The sequence below is a fragment of the Monopterus albus genome, unplaced genomic scaffold (genome assembly GCF_001952655.1).
Source record: "Monopterus albus unplaced genomic scaffold, M_albus_1.0 scaffold246.1, whole genome shotgun sequence".
Classification (NCBI taxonomy): domain Eukaryota; kingdom Metazoa; phylum Chordata; class Actinopteri; order Synbranchiformes; family Synbranchidae; genus Monopterus; species Monopterus albus.
Window position 1 is genome coordinate 676005 of NW_018128126.1, and position 17047 is coordinate 693051.

At 41.2% G+C, this 17047-nt stretch overlaps 1 protein-coding gene across 1 annotated transcript; it reads left to right on the forward strand.

Annotated features, from left to right (window-relative positions):
• Nucleotides 1–560: 560 nt before the first annotated feature.
• ywhag2 (3-monooxygenase/tryptophan 5-monooxygenase activation protein, gamma polypeptide 2) lies at nt 561–6941 on the forward strand. Its single transcript, XM_020620733.1, has 2 exons — nt 561–819; nt 3685–6941. Exons 1-2 carry the CDS (start codon nt 733–735, stop codon nt 4339–4341), a joined length of 744 nt encoding a protein of 247 aa, XP_020476389.1. The 5' UTR covers nt 561–732; the 3' UTR covers nt 4342–6941.
• The last annotated feature ends 10106 nt before the right edge of the window (nt 6942–17047 follow it).

Genomic DNA, 17047 nt, shown 5'->3' on the forward strand with positions numbered 1-17047 from the left:
ACCAGCACTCATTCGCTGCCAGATTGGCCATGGAGACACACCTCATGTGGCTTTCTATGCTCATGTTTGTATCGCTGTGTTTTTTGTTTGTTTGTTTGTTTTTTGTTAATGCTCTTCCTGTGCATGGGCACTTTGTTTGCTTCCTGGATCAGGCCATTTCTTATTCCTTGTTCAACCTGTTGAAGTTAGCTATGTATGAACACTTAAACGCACGGATCAGTTTATTAGGTAGACTTGTACAATTTATTGCAGTCTAACAGCTCGGTCACAGATTCTACCTTAGGTTCAGTCTGTGCTGACACTGTCAAACTACATGTTTATTTCTGAGGTTGTAGGTGGTGGTGGTGTTATAACTAGTACCCATCCCCGACTCCAGGGTACAGCATCACAGGACTCGGTTTCCCACAAGTCCTTCAGCCCAGCGCTGGTCCCATGGAACCATGCACGCCTGGCCCTCTGGTTCCCATGTATGGAGTGTTACATCATTGGCACAGACACCCACCTTTCTGAATGATGACGCAGCCGAGGGAGAGCGTGTGAGGAGGGAGGGAAGAGAGGGAGGGGAGGGAAGAGAGGGTGTCCCGTCTGCTCGGAGCACAGACAGACAGCAGGGAGCAGCTGCGGCATTAGGCTCGCCTAGGATTTCACTGCATTGCGATTTAAAATATCAGTCGTTTCAACCCCAAAACCCAAGTAGGGCAGCTCGAGCAAGCAACCACATATCATTTAAAAATGGTCGATCGTGAGCAGCTGGTGCAGAAAGCCAGGCTGGCTGAACAGGCTGAGAGATATGATGATATGGCAGCGGCTATGAAATCGGTAAGTCCCCTAAAAAAAAGACTAAGTAGGACGTGGATGTATGTGAAGACTGTTTTATCACTGCGCTGTGTGCGTAAAGGCTCGTCGCGCAGCCTCCACTGTGCGGGCTGTAAATCTGGGTTTACACTTGCTTGATGTTACTGCACTACAATGAGGCATCATAGTGAAATAATAAGCTCTGTGTTGTGTTCATTGTCTTGTCGCCCATTCGTGGACACCTCTGTGCCTGCTTTTTTCTGTGTGGAGTCCAAATCGTCCGCTCCTTGGGCGGTGCCTTTCTGTCGGCCGCGCCGTTCAGTGAAGGGGTATTACAATGAAATGCATACAGGCCTGATCTCTCCATATGTATCATATAACGGCTCTGCTGTTTCATTTGTTGCCCTTTTCCCACCCTCTTCCTTTGTCACATTCATTAAAATAATATACATTATAGAAATCTGTTCATTTACCATACACAAGGCCAAGAGGCATTTTGAAGCAGGACTGCTGCATAATACTTCTCCAAAGAAGCCCTTACTCTGCTTTTTCCTCCAAACAGACGTAGGAGGCAGTAGAATCTCTCTAGAATATTCTTTGTCATATTGCAGGGAGTCAATGATCACATTTGATAGTGAGCTTTGTTTTTTCCCCTATCATTCACTCCATTCCCTGTGCATGCTCTTGTCTATATGCATGCTAATTTTCTGTGTCAGGGCAGATTCCCCCTGATGTCCAGCAGCATTTTAAAGTTATTTTTTGGTTAAAGAGCCAGACTAGCCTAGGCAGTGTAATATTTGATGCAAAGAGGATGGTATAGCTGGCCTGCTTCATGGGTGTATTCTCATCCCTTATTGGCCAGTATTAAGGAGCATTAGTCTGCGTTGCAGTTTTTCCTCTCTCTGTCCCCTTAAGAAATTTAGGGAACCAGATTTATGAGTGGGTCAAAAAACTGCTGTGTCACACCAGCTCATACTTAAACCAATAGCACCCTGAGAGTCTCAGCCCGGCCTATGAGCTCATATATAGTATAAAGTCACCATACATGCCTTAGAAGAGGAACATTTTGTGCCTCAGGAGAGAGAGATTGAGCCCATGTGGGTTTCTGGTTGCAGGAGGTGGGATGATGTGTGCAGGGAGGGATTCCTTTCCCTTTAAACAAGCAGCTATGCCCGTGCGGTCCAAACCAGGCCCTTTTGCAGGGGTGTGTGCTCTCACTCTCTAAACAAAGGGAATCCCTTGCTATTGCAGCCAGAAATGACAAACCATAGACCTTCACCTTTGTGTTCTTTATGAAAAATATACATGGTTTATTCTGATTGTAACATGCTTCTGTGCACCTTTTCAGCCAGAACCTTTATGAATATGGGAAGCGACTAACAATTAATTTTCATTATTAATTACTCTTCTCAGTTAATTATTTGCTCCCATTGACCAAGGGATGTCTGAAGTCGTCTTGATTTGCCTAAGCAACAGTATACTGTATATTTAGGTTACTGTCATCGAGAACTCCGAAAACCATAAAATGTGAACACAAGATGAAACCAGGAAATGTTTGGCAATTTGTTAATCTTTAGTTGACTGCCAGCAATCGTCATAAAACGTTTAGGAAGTCATCACAGGAATTATAATTCATGACCGTCTAGCCCAGAAAATATACTGTATGATTGATCAGTGATGTATCTGTGTCAGACTAATGCACTTTCAGCATGTTCTTATAGGCCCCTCCGTGTCTGTAGGCTGAGCCCTCCTCTCCATCCACTCAGTGTGTGTGACGTCTGTGATCCGGCGCCATCTTTGAGCTCCTCTGCCTGAGCAGACAATGTCAGTAGACAGCTCAAGGAGGAGCTTTTCAGATAAAAAAGACAGTTTTCTCTCAAGGTGAAAGGTTAAAAAATAGATATTTCTTGATTGCTGTTTCTATATTTAAGGCCCTGTGCAACAGAAACACAACATAAGGTTGCTTTTCCAATCATATAACCCTGAATAATATGGCCTTTTTATAGTAACACAGTCTCTTTTACAACAGCCTTACTATAACCCTGATCTGTCAAAATCTAAATTTAACACTTGGACTCTGAGTGATGTCACGGTGTGGTGTTTTAGACAGGTAAAAAGGTCAGTTCAGCCAGAGAGAAGGTCACTGGGACACGTGAACTGGCTGTGCGGTGATGGGTTTCATTTATAGTGCAGCTGCCCCCAAGTGCTCGTGGGAACATTTTAGCCATCTCCAGCCCTCCTTTCACCCCCCTCCCTTTCCTCTCCCAACCCCCCGCTGCTGCCAACTATCTTGAATATCATCTCTCACCAACTAGCATTAGCTGTCCACGTGGCAGCTAGAGCTCCTGGTGCACTACATAGATCGCCATGGAAACTGGGAATTTGTACATGACAAGTAAAATATTGCTCATTCTCTGTGATGTTAGGTGAGTCTTTCATGGAAAGAGATGCCGTTTTGGCTGCAGCTTCATCATCAAATAAGCAGTTGAAAATGTTCTTGATGACATGACTTAAGATTTGGGTTGCAAGAAAAATACGCATTCTGTTTTTCCAGAGCCCAAAGAGGCTTGCATTTTTCTTTGTTTTTATTTTAAGAATATTTTTATGTCTTTATTATAGGATGGCAGGAAACAGGGAAAAGATTTTTCAAAACTGGAATATATTCAATTTACAATGATATAAAATAAAGAAAGGCAGAAACTCCTTACTAATGGGAAGGTGGAACCATAAAATGGTCAACTAATCATTTAAACTCTAGTATTAACACTAGATTTTCTTTGAAGTTATTATCTTCTATTGATTTTTATAAAATTTACATGCAGTTGGGTACTGTTAAACAAATTTTTGGTCTTAATTGGTGACTAAATAGTTAATTTTTCCTTCTTACAGGTAACAGAGCTGAATGAAGCCCTGTCCAATGAGGAGAGGAACCTCTTGTCTGTGGCCTATAAGAACGTAGTCGGGGCGCGTCGCTCCTCCTGGAGGGTGATTTCGAGCATTGAGCAGAAGACCTCTGCCGATGGCAATGAGAAAAAGATAGAGATGGTCCGGGCCTACCGGGAGAAGATTGAGAAGGAGCTGGAGGCCGTGTGCCAGGATGTTCTCAACCTCCTGGACAACTTCCTGATCAAGAACTGCAGTGACGCGCAGCACGAGAGCAAGGTGTTCTACCTGAAGATGAAGGGCGACTACTACCGGTACCTGGCCGAGGTGGCCACAGGCGAGAAGAGGGCCACCGTGGTGGAGTCATCAGAGAAGGCGTACAACGAGGCCCACGAGATCAGCAAGGAGCACATGCAGCCCACCCACCCCATCCGCCTGGGCTTAGCTCTCAACTACTCAGTGTTTTACTACGAGATCCAGAACGCCCCAGAGCAGGCCTGTCATCTGGCCAAGACCGCCTTCGACGACGCCATCGCTGAGCTGGACACCCTCAACGAGGACTCCTACAAAGACTCCACTCTCATCATGCAGCTGCTCCGAGACAACTTGACACTGTGGACAAGTGACCAGCAGGATGACGAGGGAGGGGAGGGCAACAATTAAAGAGAATCCACACTTTGAAAAAAATCCGAAGGGCCGGTGGACTTTGGCAGCCGCTTTTGCCGATGATACTACCGCAGCAGCAGTTCTTTATTTTTCCATGTGTTAAAAGAATCAAAGAATCAAAAGAGAGGTGAGATTGGAGGTTAAATCTTAGTTTAAATATATAGAAATATATATACAGTTGAAAGGGGCCTCCGTCTTCTTGATTTTCTCTTTGACATTTGCCAAAACCACTGATATGTCAGTCAGTCAGCCTGAAGTGGTTGTTGTTGGATTGAAATGGCAGCCTCACACTGGCATAGGAACTGATCTGTCAAGATAAGCTGCTTTGTTAGGTTTTTGCGCGATAGAGATGCATTTGATTCACTTGAGAGAGAAAATGCTTGAATGGAACGCCTCACACAACTAGTTTGTATTGGTTCCAGTCGTAGTGTCTGTATCTGAGAATGGGCCCTGAAAGCAATTGATGTTAAACTCACACTAACAACGAGAAAAGATGCAGTTTTAAACCAATTAAGTCCCCCGATTTGTAAAGGGCAAATTACACAGGAGATATGAAAATGAGAAAAAAATGAGACGCGGGAAAATGTGGACTGGATAGACAAAATTTCTTCCCCTGGTTCTGTCTAAAGCGTATTTGGTATCTCACAGATTAGCTGGTTTTGTCACTGGAACCATAGATTCTTTTGGAGATGAAGATTATTAAAGGCAGAGACTTAATGATATAAAACAAAAAGACAAAAAAGACAAAAAAAATAAAAGCAGCTTCAGAGTTTGTGGTTTACTTCTGTGTTTGTTTTATTAAATGCACTTGCCTACTATACTGTTTCTTCAGTGTAAGATGATGACAACAATAATATCAATTATTCAATATTGTGCATGCTGGTGATGTATTTATATACAGTAGCTTGACTTGATTAACTTATACTGTGGGTGTTAAGTATTCATATGACTGAGAAAAACAGGCTTTGTCTGATGTTGATTTCTAATTTATTTTGTTTTGTTATGGTTTTTGATTTGCTATACCAAAATGGTGATCGTAAAAACTGACCTGTAATGGGCGTTGCTATAGTGACATGCAATATGTGTATTTAATTTGTTAATGAAAGAAAAAAAAGGGAAGCTAAAAGCCCACCAGTGATCACTTAATCTTGCCAACTGGTGTTTGTCACATTGAAGTATGATTATGATATATTTTGTTCTTTGAACAGTATTTAAGTACTTTTTTTCTGCCATGCTATCCGGTTTTAATAATGGTGAAGTTTTCAGGCTCAGTGTTTCTGTTATAAACTCACATACATGGACCATATTTTATTTCTAACAGTATACCTTTTTTGTTTATTCATTTTTATACCTTTTAGCTGTTCCTGAGTGACAAAATATCTTGAATGTGAGTCATTATGTAGCAGTTGCACAAGAACCGAAATAATAGCTATGATAATAAAAAAAAAATGGCTAAATTATACATTCACCATTTCTGTGGTGGTCTAGTGTATTGTTGTATCATCACCCACAAGAAAATTAGTTTTGAGGAAAATCACTTCATAGAAAAAAAGTTTTGTTTTCTGCCCTGAGAACAGTACATGCTTCCTTTTTGTGCTTGTATCATTATTTAATGTGCCTCATTTGCAAGTTAAACTTTGTAGAAAAAATCTGCCAGTATTTTAAGTTTCTGCAGGCATGTGCGTGAAATCAAATATTTTCCCTTCAATGGTTCCTCATTTGTATGTGTCTGCTCTCTGTACAGCACATAGATAAGATTATTCAACACCAATGCACAAATAACAGTCACAGGGAAATCATAGGCAATTCAGGAAAGTTGGTTATTAAGTGGCAAAGTGTGAGAATTCACATCTTCAGAACAAACCTTAGACATGAGCAAGTTGCTGAATGGATTTATCATAATGCTGCTAGTTCTATAGAATATGACATTAATATATTCATACAGGTGGCAATTTATTTTTCCTAATAGGTGGCACATTTTGGGGACTAAATTTTTTTATTTCAGATGTGATGGCTTAAGAGAGAAACCAAAAGCCTTAAGGTCAGTTGCACAACTTCATCCACGTATGCCAATTATCTCACCATCATGAGTCAGCTGCCATGAGCTCGCACTGTTTGTCCCAGATGCTTTGATTTATTTTTAACGTACTTTAAAGTTGATGGCTCACCATAAAAATGGCATGAAAACCTAACGCCAGTCTGCTCACAGCTTCTCAATGATAGGATGGAGTCCGATTCTATGCTCTAACTTTTAAGCTATGCTAACAATTAGAAACTGAAATGCTCTCTCAACCATGTCAGCAGACTTCCAGTCATTTCCAAGAATACATGTTCTGTTCCTTTTTATTTAATTTTTGGCTTCCCCCCCCCTGTGGTTTATTTTATCATTATTTTGTATGTTGATCCTTGTTTCTGTGACATGAAAATGTAGATCTGAGGAGAAAAGAAATAGATTTAAATTCTGAATCTGAATAAGCAAGAGCTGACCTAATGGGAATTAGCAAGAGAGAGGGTGATAGCTGAAAATGGGATACAAACTGTATGCTCGGATGAATTTCAGGTTGCCATTTGTTGCCCATTAAAGTTATTTATCTGTATTATTCTATATTTTCATTTCTCTTTAATGTAGCTATTTGCCATCATACCAGAAGCAACACAGCTCATTCCATCCTGTACATTTATTACTGAACAGATTTCCAACATTTCTCTTGGCTTTCATGGCCTACACTTAGACACAGGAAGTCAGCATAACCCTTTGTGGGTCAGGAACTGGTGTGTTGTATGCCTGAGTGTTTGCACCTGTATCTGGCATGTGTGTATTGTATATGCCTGCACTATTGCATGTGTTGAGTGTCTGTGGGTTAATGTTTGAGACGGCGTCTCTATTAGCTGCAGTGCAGAGATGCTTCCAGCTCACAGCACAACTACACTATCTCTTAAATGTAAATGAGACTCTTTTTAAGGCCATTGTGCTAATCATGAACTAAATTAGGTCACAAATGAAAGAATATTGCTTCAGAATAATACATTTGCTAAAACAGCAGAGGAGTGCAGCATTAAAATAAAATCCTGCATCTTATAGATATAAGCTTCTCTTAGAATTTTAAGTTTAAATGCTAATTGTATTTTCACACCCTGAGGTTGAGTTTACGTGAGTGATTATGTGTAAGTGTGTTTGAGAGTGGGAGTCGAGTCCTCCCACTGATTGATAAGCTGCTGGATCGCCCACCCTGCAAGACTGCAGCTTGCTGCACTGAACCTTTCATGAGATGAAATTCTGTGCTTTGAACGGTCCTTTTCACCAGCCAATAGCCGGCTGGCTCACTGTCCACAGCAACCAATCCCATTCCTGTTGCTAGGGCTATAATAAGTATCCCACTATTAGCCCGACTCCTTGCTGCACTGTTCAGACAGCTATTGCATCCTATAAAAAATGGAAGCTCAAAGCACATAGGAGGCATTAGAATTCAGCACCAACCTATGTATCTTCCAGCCTATGTTTCAGTGCACTGACACATTTTCTGGGACACTGGAGTCGCATTTCACATCCCAAACACACTGGGGCCTACTGATGGACACGGAGTTGAATCAGCTACAAATTTGATTGAGCACCTTTAGTGTCAAATTATGTCAATTTAAAGTAAAATTAAATAGATATGACTCAGGAAAAATGTATAATTCATACTTTTTCCATTAAACATACTTATTCAAAGCAGTTGATATAATTGGTGCTATCTATATCCTAGGAAATTAAAGGCCACAGGATACATATAAAACAGTTCTGCTGTGCTTCACGTCTAGTCATGCTGCTGTCTGACCACTTTCATCATATGTAGCCTCATTTTCTTGAGGGGAGGCCAGGATGACAAGGCATCATCAAACCATTATTATGTCACTTAAAGGCAAATGCTCTCTAAATCATTGCATCACATTCCTTGTTAGCATCACTGGATGGCCACAATGATACCACTTTGTACAGAAAAGGTCCTGAAGGTAGAAAATCATCTTCACAGACAGATTAAAAATAAACTGGGGAAGCCAGGTGTACAGTATCCTGAAGATGAAACAGGTAGGTTATTTTTCACCTCTTTGAATTTCATGTTTGTAGTGGGCAGTAACGTACACATTGCCTCATCTTTATAGGTCAGCTACAAGAAAACAAATTCAGTGAAAGAAAAATAACTGGGTTAAAAAAGTCTGACATTTTGGAAGAAGTGCTGCTCTCTTGCTGAGATGTAAATGAGAAGATGAATGCCACTATCATTTCTGCTACAATCAGCCATTTAGCTTAAAGGTGCATTAACTAATTTCTTTTCAGCCACTAGAGGGTCTAGGGAGATGGAAAACAAACTGACACATAGTGTTTCCTAGCACAAACATACTGTATACTACAGATGCCAGATTGAGACAAATTGTCCAAAATGCAGTCATGTATCATGGGAGAATTGGATAGAATATGCTAGATGATGCCTATTTAATTCCTATGAAAGCTACTCAGTGGCACATACTTTGAAAAAAAAACTGTAATTCTTCCAGATTCCAGCCATAAAAATAACCCAGATATTCTGCACGCGTTTTTGGGCCCATGCACATTTGCATCGAGCCAAATCTGTCGTCGGATGAGCTGGCTGACTTCCAGTTGACTCCAAGCACACACGAATGCGATAAAATAAAAATATCCTCCACCAAAGACTTTCCACATAGTCAATTAATCAAATTCTAATAATAAAAAGGGTCATTTCATGGGTTTGTGATGCTCAGAAAAACATTTTCACTGTTTAATAGCCACTCCTTTTCCAATCATTCTCTACAAGAAAAATGCATTTCTGGGCTAGTGTGCATGACATGATGAATGCAGAAGTTCTAGTAGCGCAGCTGCGACAAAATTGCTTCACAATTCAGCGATGTTGCTGAGGCCTTGGAAGCTACCATTAGCTGACTAAGGAGTCCTTGCTCTACAGCTGCAGTGTTCAAATAACAAAGTTGACAGCTTTTGGCAGCTTAAATTTATTGTTAAGATACGCCATTTTCTCACTTTTGAGTTTGTCTCAGTTTTTCTTCCCCTTGGTTTTATTTAAAATAATTTTTAAACTTCGGATTAGCACCTCCAAATCTGAGGCCACGGTGCTCTGCTGGAAAAAAGGTGGGCTGCTCTCTGTGGGTTGGGGGTGAGTTGGTGCCCAAGTGAAGGAGTTTAAATATCTCGGGGTCTTGTTCATGAGTGAGGATAAAATTGAGTTTGAGATTGACAGGCAGATAGGGGCTGTTAAGACCAGTCTTTAAATAGAGGTGATACTGAACTCAAATTGTAGGACTCAGACATCAGGTAGATTTAAGTCTTTTACTGTACAAGATAGAATCAGAACTACTGAGAAGAAGAGATGTAGCTGGCAACTGTCGGTAGGGGATGCAGCAGCTGGAGGAGTGGGGTAGCTGGGAAGACTTGGCAAACAATAGTGGCTTCTCATAATGGCAGGCTTCTCATGAAGGTAGGCAGTGCCGGTGGATTCTCAACACTGGAGATATACTGTAGGTTCCTGGGCTCAGGTCTGGCAGGTCAGTGGCTGGCCAATAACCACAGGTAGACGAAGAGTCAGGCAAAGGATAACCCGGTGACCACTCAAGCACCTAGGGCAGAGGAAGAGTGGCAGCAGGAACCAGAGTTCAAAAGGTCAGGCAGGGACTGAGACAGGAGGAAGATGTAGCTTGGCTCAGGTGGCTGGAATGAGCTGAGAGCTCGAGGAAATCCACAGATGAATTCCAAAACTGGCAAGTATCTCCAAGCAGGGGAGGCAGAGCAGGGAAGCAGAAAGAGAAGCCTATGCATACGCAAATCTGGAACACAGGAGAAATCAGGTCAAGCAAAGCAAACACTAAAGTGTAGCAGGAGACGTTTGGCCAAACATGTAAACTGCAAGAGCAGCAGAACAGACCGGCAAATGATAGGGAGCAGCGCTGTGGCTAAATACTGTGAGGTTTGATTGTAGAGTGACCACAGCTGTGCCAGTCAAAGTGTCAATCAACCAGTCAGCTGAGGACAATGAAGCTTGCCACACCCAGTAAGCCCAAAAACAACCACAGGAAGAGATGGAGAGATAGATACCTGCATGTTTCCTGACAGGGGCAGCATCAGCAGTAATGTGGAAGTTGTACCAGACCATTGTGGTGAAGAAGGAGCTCAGCCAAAAAGGCAAAGCTCCCAATTTACTAGTCAGCCTATGCTCCAACCCTCACCTATAGTCATGAGCTGTGGGTAGTGGCCGAAAGAATAAGATTTTGAATACAAGTGGCTGCAATGAGTTTCCTTCGCAGGGTGGCTGGATTTAGCCTTAAAGATAGGGTGCGGAATTGGGACATCCAGAAGGGGCTCGGAGTAGAACTGCTGCTCCTTCACATCAAAAGGAGTCAGTTGAGGTAGTTAGGGCATCTTATCAGGATGCCTCCAGGGTGCCTCCCTTTGGAGGTTTTCAAGGCATATCCAAATGGTAGGAGACCCTGGGGTAGGCCTAGAACACGCTGGAGAGATTATATATCACATCTGGCCTGGGAATGCCTCCGAATCCTACCAGAGGCGCTGGAAAAGGTTGCCAGCGAGAGGGACGTCTGGGCTACCTTGCTGAACCTCTTGCCACCATGACCTAATCTAAGGTAAGTGGAAGAAAATGGATGGATGGATGGAGATTACCTGTTTTTAGACATGCTGGCATGGTTGGTCCACCACTTTATTCCAGACTGGCATACGTAACACAACCACTAGTTGATGGATTAGCATGAAATCAGCCACAGACATTCCTGGTCCCCAGAGGATGAAACCTAGCAATGTATGGTTTTTCTTCAATAGGGGACACAGTAGACAGTAACTATGCTATCCGGGACAGTCAAAAATGCCCAATTGACTGGAACTATTTCTCCTTCTGCCTGTCATAGTCATACAGTATGTGAAATACAGCTTTATAAATGTTTGAGATACAGCAGAATAAGAAAAACTTTGAGTCAGGAGTCACTCAGCAACAGAGCAAATGTCCTATAAAGAGATGCTAGGTGGAGGAAAGTAAACAACAGCCAAGATGTCATGTAAAGGGTCCTTGTAGCTACAGTATAGTGTGTATGTAGTATGGATGTTGCACTGCGTTGCTGTACTGCTTACCTTCTGAATACATGAGCTCAGTGACTTTCTCCAAACAGGTTGTCACCAGGTCTGAGCTCTTTTTGCAGTTAATTGATTTCCTTTAACTCCACACTGAATGCAGCAACACAGAGTGTTAAAAGGCATTTAGCACTCTATGTCCCAGGCTTTCACACTCATTGTTGAGTCATTCATCACAACCAAACTTCAAGGCTGCTGTTGCTAGTTTTGGGGTCTAGGGCAAAAGTGGCAGCTCTGTGGACTGGACTCTGGATGACAACAGCAAGCGAAAAAACAGCCTGAAGGTTGGCTCAGAAGAAAATAAAAATAGATATATTACCTGTAATAATATTTGTCTAATATCAAGATGGATAAAGACTGATCACATCAGATTTTGCAAAGTTTATGACCTGACTCAGTGTGATGCACACCCTGAAGATGCAAAGATAGTAGCTGTACAGCTCTTATCAACCCATTAAAGAGAGGGAAGGAGGGAGAAAAGAGATGAAGAGAAAGGGGGGGTGATGTAGAAGCGGAGAGGAGAGACAGATCTATAAATAGGCCTCCCTGCAGCCTGTGAGTAGACAGTGAGTAGACCAGAGACATCAGTGTGACAGCCTCTCCACTACAGAGACCATCTGCCTCCGTACGAGTGGTGAGAGTTCATATCTTCTGTGAGCAGAGTCTGAGTCATCAATTTTGCCCCCAAGTTCAGCAAACATATGACATGACATGAAATTACATAGATAATACAAATAATCACCTTTGATAGCTGTTGTTTCTTGAAGTTTATTCCACCATGTTATATTTTTTCTTCCTGAAGTTATGATAAAACAGAGACAAATCTTTCAGGAACAAAGATAGCTGTTATGCTGCAAAATGAATTATTCTGACTAACATTTAGACTGTATTATTTATCAAAAAGTGCCACCACTTTGAGAGGAAGGTTTTAAGAGACTATTTTAGGAAGCACTTGTCCCAAAACATTGCAGGATACACTGGGCCTCATAGACACACTGTCCACATACAACACTCCTGTCATTTTATTTAACTATTTGGCTGCATGCTTTTTGACTTTTTTGATGATGAAACTATACCAAATCACACAAAAGGTGATTATTCAACAACAGTACTTCTAATTGATAAGTACAGAATTCCCACTGCAAAGATAAGACATGGCAAATACTAGTGAACCTAATATTGTCTTTTAGTACCTAGGATGGGGATAGATCTGTGACATATAGTACTGTGCGAAAGTGTTAACTCACCACAGTTTTGCTATTATAGTGAGGTTGTAATAATAATTGATGTTTATTTGATTGATTGATTGATTGATTTATTCTTTCAAACATGCAGAACAGAACAGAACAATGAACAAATGACAATAACACACATGATTACACATATCCCACCAATGCTAATTCAAAATCAATTTGCTTACACCTATTACATGTTTGAATGGAGTAGGAAGAAGTCAAACTTATCCAGTCCTACCCCATGACATCATATTATACAAAATTTATGCAACATTGGCTGCAAGCAATATCACTACATAGATAAAGCAGATTGTTACTTATTCGTGCATATATCTTGTATAACACATACATTTATATTTATATTTAAACTCCTTAATTCTGGTACTATTTTTCATGTCCACAGTTAAGTTATTCCATAGTTTGACCCCACTTATAGAAATACAAAATCTTTTTTTGGTTGTTCGTATAGCATGAACTTTTAAATTTAAATGTCCCCTTAAGTTATACCCCCCTTCCCTTTCACCAAATAGCTTTTGGATTCCACCAGGCAATAAATTGTTCCTGGCCTTATACATAAACACAGCAGTCTTATATCCCACTAAATCAAAGAATTTTAACAATTTAGACTGTATGAAAACTACATTTGTGTGATCCCTATACCCCATCTTGTGCACAATTCTTATCGCTCTCTTCTGTAATATGTACAATGGTTGAAGTGAACTCCTGTATGTATTTCCCCAGTCTCAGTCTCTTTATTAAGATATATCTAACCAGTAAATACAATAAATATGTACACAAAATTAAAAAAGGTTTTCAGAACAAAAATAGCTTCTATGGTCAAAAACCAGTATTTAGTGTGACCTCTGATTGCACTTAGCACAGCTTGAATTCTTTTGGGGAGACCGTCTTGAAACCATGACAGACCCTCCACCATGTTTCACTGAAGGCTGCTATACTCATTTGTCCACCTCTCTCCAACTTCTCACATACTGTCAACAATCGGACCCAAAGAGTTCAAACTTCAGTTCATCGCTCCATAAGACTCTTTTCCACTGATCTTCAATCTCTGTGAGCTTTTGCATACACTGATCAGCCATGACATTTCATTTCATCTCTTATTTAGCTACTTTATAACAAACTCACAGCCATATTGAGAAAGTTTAACATTTGTGTGGACAGGGACAGGAATTTTATCTTTTTGTGATGTATTATACACTAATCAGCCATAACATTATGACCACCTGCCTAATACTGTTTCCATAGGAGTCAATGTGGCAGTTGGTTGACACTCTTGTCACTCTACAGCTCACTGTGCATCTTCTGTGAATCCATTTGCTTCCACAGTTCTACTGTCAGGAAGAGCACAGATGTGTCTACAATTCAGTGAAAACTTATGTAAAAGGAGTGAAACTGTGGTCGTGAGGATGAGTTAGAGAGAATGTTTTAGACCAGTCCAACAGCCTCACTACTCTAGGTGTGATATCACCACTACAGCCCCTGACTCTTTCTCTTCATAAAGACCAAGGGACAGTGTTTCTCATTTTCAACCATTTTAACAAAGATTCAAATACATTTTAATCTTTTGAAAAGTACAAATGGAAGTTAAACGTTTAATCTCCAGAAGATCAACCTCATCATCAGTGAGCCGTGGGCGTCCATGACCCTGTCTCCAGTTCACCATTTGTCCTTCCTTAGACACTGTTGGTAGGTACTAACCACTGCAGACCAACAACACCCACCAAGACCTGCAGTGTGGGAGATGCTCTGACTCAGTCATCTCACCCTTCACAGTGTGGCCCTTGTCAGAGTCACTCAGATCCTTACACTTGTCCATTTTCCTGCTTCCAGCACATCAACTTTGAAGACTGAATGTTCACTTGGTGCCTAATATACCCCACACACTGACAGGTGCCACTGTAACAGGTAGTCAGTGTTATTCACTTCACCTGCCACTGGTCATAATCTTATGCTTGATCGGTGTATCTCAGCCTTTTCTCCCTGTTCCACTTCTGAAAATGCATTTCTTGGCTGCTACCATTCCTGATTAACTGTAGAAGGACCAACTTGGCATCCAGATGAAGCTGCCAGATGCTGAGCCACGTCACTGCTGGATTTCCTCTGGTCTCTCAAAGAGAAAACTGAGAAATGTCTCATCAGATTCTGACAGCTTTCATGGTCTTCCACACTCCTTCATATTTGGCAGAAATCTGGTTTCATCTTCAGTACCATTGTTGAGAAAATAGCTGCATCTGTGTTAGGAAGCACTTCATGCTTGTCATGGATTGTTTTTACACAGGGAGAATGGGATGATATCATTAGTCTAGAGAACTTTGGTGTCTGCACATTATATATAACATCTATTTTGGAAGTCTTAACTCCCATCCCAGAGAGGCTCACAATGTGATAATTAACTGCTAATGACTAAAACATAATATGAAGACTTTGGGGATTGTAAATTCATCAGTTCATGCTGGATTTGAAAGAACCCCTCTCCACAACATTAGGAAACAGTTTTGACTATTTCTTGCTGTGTATGCCCACTGTATTCACTCCTGAAAGAGTTACCAGTCACGTTCTGCTCCTGAGTGTGAGGTGTCTGTTTGTTCTTTGACCTTAACACTGTCTAGCCAGTCATGCTTTGTTTTCCACTGAGTTTCTGAAGTGCCAACTGGGTGAGAAATTACACCTTCCAGTGTTTGTGGATCTGCCTGATGTCTGAGCTGGCGACTCATTACACTGTATATGCAAGCACAGGAGATTCCCCATAGTGCAAGGAAGAAGAAGAAGAAGAAGAACCCTCCTCCTCTACTTTGTGGCTTGGATGGGATGTACAGTTCAGTTGACAGCAGGCCATTGGGGTCAGTCATGGTGAATATTAGGCCCAGAAAGGGGGGTGGGGTGGTGGTAGTGATGTAATGCTGGCTGAGACTGAAGGAGTCAAATGTGGTGTTGTGACAGAAATAGAGGGTTAACAGTGAGGGTCAGTGTTTAGCTAAATATGTGAGGCTGAACTGCAGCTGGCTCTGGATGTGGAAACTGGAGGGAGTCTGGGTGTGGAACCAGACACTGAAGCAAAGTTTCCCCTGCCCACCCATGAAACAATTACACCACAGTTTCAGGTCAAAAATAAAGATTTGATTGTACATTTAAAAACACAAACATATTGTAGAATAGAATAGAATAGAATAGGATATGATGTTGCATTATTCCTCAGCCAGTGTGAGCTGAGGAAAAAGAGCAGCCATACAGTGAAGTTACTACTCTGTATGAGCTCAGTATTGTGCTGTTGCATGGCAACAGTCTCCACAGAAATCTGTGCTCAGAAACACTCCTCTTTGCTCTTCACATAACTGCAGAAAAATGGGCTGACTGCAGGAATACAAATGGTCTTATGAAATATTTTACCTTGCAAAGGCCAAACAGTTTTTACAGGGAATGTAGTTTATTGTATCTCATAATCTAAACATTTTTTGTTTCAGGACTGCACTGTTTCACATGCAACAGGCCACCAGAACACAGGATATTTACCTGTGATAGAAAACCTGTGATATAACAGATTTCAAACTCCCTTGAGAGCACTAGCCTATGAGTGAAGTGAAGAAAAGGGTTTGAAGATTGAATGCTCTCAGTCAGACTTATATAATAGATAAATAATGTTTAAAACCTCAGTTTTATGCCTCATATGCTAATTATTAAGCACTGTCACAGACCTTACATTAAACCTAAAAACACATTTAGATATTCACTTTCCAGTTTAGGTTTTGACAATCGAAAGAGAAAACACTGTTTCTACAGAAATGTGTTATGGTGGGCCTACATTTGAACTTGAGCTGATTTAATACTTTCATCTATTACATTGATGTGCTTTAGCTGGTATTTCAGTCCTTTGTAATCCAAGGGCTTTAAGTTAATCTACTCCAGCATTGTCAAATAGACTGACCTGTGAAGTCAAATTGTTGTATGTATTGTTATTCCAAGTTGAACACCTCTCTTTTACCAAAGTGTCCATTTCACTTCATCCACAGCCATATATCATTCTACTGTACCAGCTACAAATCTCAGTAGATTTATTAATTTTCTTTATAGCCACAGCTTTGTGTCTCCACTCAGTGCCTGTTGCCATTGTTTCCTGTCCATATTGTACTGTTCTGTCTCAGCCCATCAGAGAAACTGCATTTTCCCACCTACTACACACACCTCCAGAGAAACCTACACGCCCTGTCTACCTCAATAAAGTCTGCCAAAGAAACTACATTTTCCCACCTACTACACACACTTCCAGAGAAACCTACAGGCCCTGTCTACCTCAATAAAGTCTGCC